The sequence below is a fragment of the Helianthus annuus genome, chromosome 5 (genome assembly GCF_002127325.2).
Source record: "Helianthus annuus cultivar XRQ/B chromosome 5, HanXRQr2.0-SUNRISE, whole genome shotgun sequence".
In the NCBI taxonomy this organism is placed as follows: Eukaryota; Viridiplantae; Streptophyta; class Magnoliopsida; order Asterales; family Asteraceae; genus Helianthus; species Helianthus annuus.
The window spans coordinates 97,261,130-97,267,802 of record NC_035437.2 but is presented as its reverse complement, the minus strand read 5'-3'; the positions used below and the strand labels follow the sequence as shown (position 1 = coordinate 97,267,802).

The window sequence follows — 6,673 nt, the reverse complement described above, 5'->3', positions numbered from 1 at the left end:
CTTAACTATCATAGTTGTTAATTTCGTGAAGTATTTGATATATGACATGCATAGATGATTGTTCATGTAACTAGTGATATGGGTTTTAGCCAAAGTGTGAAGAACCCAATTTCGTGTGCAAAAGTTGGATGTAAAAGCTTTGATAAACTAAATTTTGAATGTGAATTGATTTTTCAAGAAATTATTATTATACTGGGTTGAAATGGAATGGTAGGAGGTTGACAATTGAGCTAATAGGGTAGCTTAAAAACGATCCCCATAAGGTATTTGGTGAAATGCCTAAATAAAAACTAATTACCTTATGTCGTAGTATAGATTTATAAAAGAAATCCTTTGAACGATTGATAACAAGTATGATAGAAACGGTTAACATAATGGTGTTCTAGTGGTTAGTCGGTTTGTTAATTATAGGCAACTCGAGGGATAATCTAGATGACCAAGTCGGAAGCGATACACGACTCAAAGGAAGCTTTAAGGTACATAGTTTTATTGTTACGTTTATGTACTTATTTATTAAAGTTTTCAGTAAGAGATGTTGTAAAGATTGATTGAAAAGATGAAGTATAAATGATGTCAATGAAAAGAAAACGAGTTTTTGAACAAAACATGTTGGGATATGTAAAACCGAAGTATAAGTGACCTGTGGGATCATAGAAACGGAGGAGATGTCCAACACAATGAACACGGTCAAGGACCATGGTGAAATGATTTTAAAAAGGTGATGGTTGTCGCTCGTGGAAGATGAAAACCACAAAGGCGAACCAAACGAGTCGCTTGTGGACCATAAGGCCATAAGCTACATAGTAGACAAGTAAAACCAAGGTACAAGCGACCCGCGCGGCCTTAGAAGCCGACGTATTGTCTATTATTACCAACTATATTTGCGTTGTAGTTGTTGAAAAGAGAACGGTAAAAAGGAATATGGGAGGATTGAGATAGAATGATCAATACCTCCTAACGGTTCGGTTTGGGTAAAACGCCGAACCGAGAGAATGGTTTGGGAGCCAACGAGTCCGGACCCAAACATTTCAGCATAGTGCACACGTTAGTATAGTGCACATTTTAGCATAGTGCACACGTTAGTATAGTGCACATTTAAGCATAGGGCACACATTAGAGTAGTGCACATTTCAACATAATGCACATGTTAGTATAGTGCACATTTAAGCATAGTGCACACATCAGTGTAGTGTACATTTCAGCATGGTGCACACATTAGGCAGTGCACTTTTAAGCATAGTGCACACATCGGTGTAGCGCACATTTCAGCATAGTGCACACGTTAGTATAGTGCACATTTCAGCATAGTGTACACGTTAGTGTAATGCACATTTCAGCATAGTACACACATCAGAGTAGTGCACATTTAAGCATAGTGCACATGCTAGTGTAGTTCACATTGCAGCATAGTGCACATTTCAGCGTAGTGTACATTTCAGCGTAGTGCACACATTAGTGCATGACACCTTCTTGCATAGTGCATATTTCAATATAGTACACACATTTGTGTAGTGCACATTTCAACAAAAGTTTTTCCTTGACGTTTTTCTCCTATCATATCGATTTTACTAATTTTGTTCGTTTTAATATGTTTTTGTTCAGTTAAATGTTGATTGGAAATGTATTGATAGGTAAAGTCTAAATCAAGGACTCAGATGAAGATCAAACCGCGCATAGAATGCACATTCGTTTCCGGTTTGGTTAATGTGATTTGAAAAGGTTGTAAAACATGTGATCATGTATTCCGAAATTGAAATATTTCCACTTTGTTAAAATGGAATCTTTTGTTAAAATAGTCGTATAAAATGTGAAACTCTTATACTTACGAGTAGGGTGTTACAGGTACTGGTACCAAAATTCCTACAAAATGGGTACCGGTACCGAAAAATATCAAGTACGGTATGGTTTGGTACCGATGTGGACCAGTATTTGAAGGTAAAAACATTACTAAACCAGTACCATAAATGCCATATGTCGGTACTGAATCGTTACCGAAAATATTTTAGTTCGGGAAATCAGTGCTGGTACCAGTTTTGAACGGTACCCGGTACCATTTGCTCGTCCCACCGGTGAGCCAAGCTAATTTTGTTGGTACAATGGTACACATTACCTCAGGGCCGTCTCCATATATCTTCAAAAATCTTTGGGGCATGGGCGAATAGAAAATACGAACCCATAGAATATAATTTTTTTAAAATAATATATAAAAACGTTTTAAATATATGAAAATAAGTTAATGCCATTTGAATCAACACCAATAATTTAAATTTAAGTTGACAAAATTAGGCAATTATGTCATCTATATTAATGAATAGGTAAGAAACAAAAAGAAAAATAAAACTTAACTAAACTAGAAAACACCAAGATTATAACCCATGTCTTCTTGCTTATAAAATGACTTGCAAACCACCAAACCAATCAGATTAGTATGCTCATTTCCGATTCATTATGTATATATTCTAATTTCTAGAGCGCAAAACTCATAGAAAAAACCAATTTTCGGCCCCCGGAGGGTTTGGGCCCTGAGATCCCCCCCCCCCCCCTCCGGGCCGGCCCTATGTCACCTAACCCGTTCATTTTATTTTACCACCTCAAATATGGTGGGCCCATCACCCATGTGTATATCGCGGGTTGTACAGGTACTCGGTGTTAGATTTTGTTAAATGACATTGTACCTTTTTTTTTCTATCATATGTCCTTTTAATCCAGCGGTCCTTTGCGCATGGTTCATATATAGTAAGGCTCGAGTCGGTCCCTGCACATGATGTAAACTACATATGTTTGAAAAGAGAAGACAGTTCTTGATCGTATTGTGATATAGAGGTGTATGTGGACAATAATAACTATGATTATTTCTTTGTTTTTATGAAAATATACAAACTTTAGCTACCCATGTTACAATATAACCAAAAATATTAAGATAACTAACTATTGATGTAACTTCTTGTCAAGCGTGGGTTCAATAGACTATTTAGCATCCAAATTTTTCTTGAATCTGGACGAGCTCACTGTTTTGAGCCTCGGGTGAGCTTCGGGTCCGCTTGATAATAAACAACATCCCCTTCATCACTTACATAATGATCCTTTTTCATACTATTCGCAAGAAGCCCGAGTAAATGGAATGGAAGTGGCCATGATTCCTTTGGCTCCCTGTAATATTTACCAAGCACAGGTTTTGCGGCTTCAGTCTGCATGATCAAAATTTTGGATTGGTGTTATTATTTGATTAAAATTGATGTATAAATCGAAAAAATAAATGTATGTTTAGTGAATGTTTTATATCAAAGAATACTTACTGCCTCTACTAAGTTATAGTGTGGGATTTGAGGGAAAAGATGATGTATGACATGGGTTCCTATATCATGATGAATGTTGTTAATCCATCCATAGTCGCGATCGAGTGTTGTTAGCCCTCCTCTTAGGTAACTCCATTCCTGTGTAAACCGTTGAAAATCATATCAAATAATAGATAGATTTTTTAAAATTACTACAGCAAAATATACCCAGAATGATACCAAAACAGCCTGGTTTAATAACTTCAAGTCAGACATAAAAACTAAAACTGGTCGGGTCGGGTTAGGTTAGGTTGTGTCAGTTACAAACCTTGCCGCGGTACCATGGGAGTTTGTCTTCATGGCCATGATGATGCAAATAGGTTACTAAATCCAGCCACATAACAAAACCCTGAATTTAAAAGAAGAATTTAGCAAAAGAGATAAGAACAAGAAACATATATTTTTGATAAAAATACTATACAAGAATGCATTCAATACATAACCAATTTTAAGTACATAGTTGAATTGAATACAAGGACCACATTAAGCACTTGTTAATAATGTTGATCATATGTGGTGGTATGGTTTTCACAGTTATCAACTTAAAACTGGTTCTATATTGAGCGTCCCTCACACTATAATCAAAAGTTGTAGGTAGATAACTAACCCAATAGGGAATGCCATAGAGTTTGAATACTTGAAGAGGACCCATAACAAAGGATAAGCCCACAAGCAAGGCCGCCATGGCTGACCAACAAATAGTTGATGTGATCACATCTTTTCTTTCATTCGGAAGAAATAAATCGCTGTCTGGGTGAAAATGAGTGCCTTTCTTTCCTGGACTTCTACCCCACTGTTAGTTGAAACCCAAAACAATAAGTATGAGAGCAAACAACAAAAAAAAAGGGTTGCCAAAAATCACTTGTTTTTCTTTGACTTATGACATGAAGAATTCTTTATTCTTGTTAATTAGATATCAAAAACATTTGATTTGCAGGGACTCACCAAATAGAAAGGGTATGCAAGCATAGGGAAAGGTAGAGTAAACCTCAACATCCTAGTAGCCATGTCTAAACTTTTATAAATCTTCTCAGATAACTATAAACAGATGTTTACAAGAATTAGTATCTTGTTATATAAAACTAAATTTGATATTTTGAACCAAAATAAATTATGAGGCTAAAGTGTATATTGACTCACTGGATGCCAAGATTCATCTTTCTCAACATGCCCATGGTTCTGATGATGAGTTCTATGACTAATTCTCCTGTAATAACAACCATAACAATAAGAGTTTATTTAATAATAATAATAATAATAATAATAATAATAATAATAATAATAATAATAATAATAATAATAATAATAATAATAAGGTAAAGGATCCTGTAAAAAGTGCTCAAAGTGTAAGAAGTGTGAGAAGTGTATTATAACACTATATATAATACTATATAACACCATATAAACACCGTATAACAATATATAACACCATATAATACCATATAACACTTTGTAACACTATATATCATTATATAAAAAATATAACACTATAGGTTGTCTGATAGCATGTCTATGATAGATGTATAGTGTTATATTTGTTATATAATGATATATAGTGTTACATAGTGTTATATGGTATTATATGGTGTTACATATTGTTATACGGTGTTTATATGGTGTTATATAGTATTATATATAGTGTTATAATACACTTCTCACACTTCTCACACTTTAGGCCCTTTTTACACTATCCTTACCCATAATAATAATAATAATAATAATAATAATTAATTATAAAAAAATGAAACACACCATCCATGGTAGGGTACAAGTATTGAAGAATGAAGAAGATGACCAACTACACTATTGAGTTTTGCATTATTAGAAAAGCTTCCATGACCACTGTCCAATAAAAAAACAAATCATAGAATGAATAACTAGAAGGGGATGGTTAAACAAACACACACTTCAAAAACCACTTATGTGTTATACGGGTTGTATATAATAGAGGAAATGGCATTATGGGCTTATGGCCCGTATGACACGGTGAAAAATGGTAATATATGTTGTATGAATCATAGGGCCATGTTTTGACACACAAAGAAATGACTATGATATGAGAAATGGGCTAGTGTAACCACAACTTTCACAAAAGAAAAGGTTAAACTTTTATAGACAGAATCCAAGATATTTTAAGGTTTAGTTACCAATCATGACCAAGAACAAAGAGAGCCCAAAACATTGTTCCTTGAGCAAACCAGTATAGTGGCCAAACCACCATATTATTAAAATAAGCCGCCACCGCTGCCAACCCAAACACCACCACCACATCCCTCAAAACATAACTCATGGACCGCCACGGGTCCTTAACCCAGCAATGTTTTGGGATCGCAGCTCGAATATCAGCCAATGTGAAAGGTGGTGCAGCACCAGGGTCGAACTCAGTTTCTTGAACTTTCAACTCATCCACTTGTTGTTCATCTTGGTCAGCAATCTGGACACCCGCCGGTGTGCTAACTTTAAGTACGGAAAAATTTGGTCCAAATTTTTTTGATGGTAATAAACTGATTGAGTTGGGAAAACTGGAAACCGGTATTATTGTTCTTGGATTAGGATATTGTTTAGGAAGTGGTCTTAAACCGCATTCTGTTAGGATCCTTGTGGCCATTTGAGATACCCAAATGATGAAGTTGAAAAATATGAGATTTTGATGTAAAGGGTGTTTTGTTCTTTGAAAGAGAAAGTGTGTGTATGGCTGTGAATTGTTTGTAGCGATGAACATATGATCCACATATATATACATACATTGGTCTATGGTCTATGGGTGTGTCTTTCTTCCCACTTTCCCAACTCTAGTCTCTCCTTTGATAACTTTTAAGGGGCGAAAATAGAAACGTGATTTTTAAGTGGTCGGAAAGATAATAAACATGAAAAAAAATGAATTAAAAGTTATTATTGTTATTATTATTATTACTAGGTTAGAACCCCGTGTATTACACGGATTAAATAAATGTAATTTTCTATATCAAATAGTAAACAAAAGTTATCTTTAAAAATCATATGCATTACACATATTAAATAAATGTAATTTTGTATACTAAATACTAAAATCGTCGTATCTTTAAAAAGCCTTGTATAATCGGGTTGAATAAATCTACCAAATGATAAAAAAAAATTACATCCTTAAAAACCCCGTATATTACACGTGTTGAATAGATTTAAAAAAGTGTTATATCTTTAAAAACCATGTGTATTACACAGACTACATAAATGTAATAAATACTAAAAACATTGTATTTTTAAAAAAACCCGTGTATAGTCGAGTTGAAAAATCTACCAAATAATAAAAAAAAATTATCCTTAAAAATCTCGTGTATTACACGTGTTGAATAATCTAA

At 34.3% G+C, this 6,673-nt stretch overlaps 1 protein-coding gene across 1 annotated transcript; it reads right to left on the bottom strand.

Annotated features, from left to right (window-relative positions):
• Positions 1-2,788: 2,788 nt before the first annotated feature.
• LOC110922364 (omega-3 fatty acid desaturase, chloroplastic) lies at positions 2,789-6,138 on the bottom strand. Its single transcript, XM_022166687.2, has 8 exons — positions 5,483-6,138; positions 5,088-5,177; positions 4,476-4,542; positions 4,281-4,373; positions 3,943-4,128; positions 3,604-3,684; positions 3,297-3,434; positions 2,789-3,188 (listed from the first exon to the last, which is right to left on the bottom strand). The coding sequence occupies exons 1-8, from the start codon at positions 6,076-6,078 to the stop codon at positions 3,006-3,008; spliced, it is 1,434 nt and encodes a 477-aa protein (XP_022022379.2). The 5' UTR covers positions 6,079-6,138; the 3' UTR covers positions 2,789-3,005.
• Positions 6,139-6,673: the final 535 nt, after the last annotated feature.

What these genes read in the sequence shown, in the direction of transcription:
- LOC110922364 (XM_022166687.2), bottom strand. Translation starts at nt 6,078, where the DNA reads ATGTATATATATGTGGATCATATGTTCATCGCTACAAACAATTCACAG. An exon ending in TTTGTTCTTGGTCATGATTG is followed by an intron (nt 5,178 to 5,482) that starts GTAACTAAACCT and finishes TTTATTGGACAG; the next exon opens with TGGTCATGGAAGCTTTTCTA. An exon ending in ACTATAACTTAGTAGAGGCA is followed by an intron (nt 3,189 to 3,296) that starts GTAAGTATTCTT and finishes TTGATCATGCAG; the next exon opens with ACTGAAGCCGCAAAACCTGT.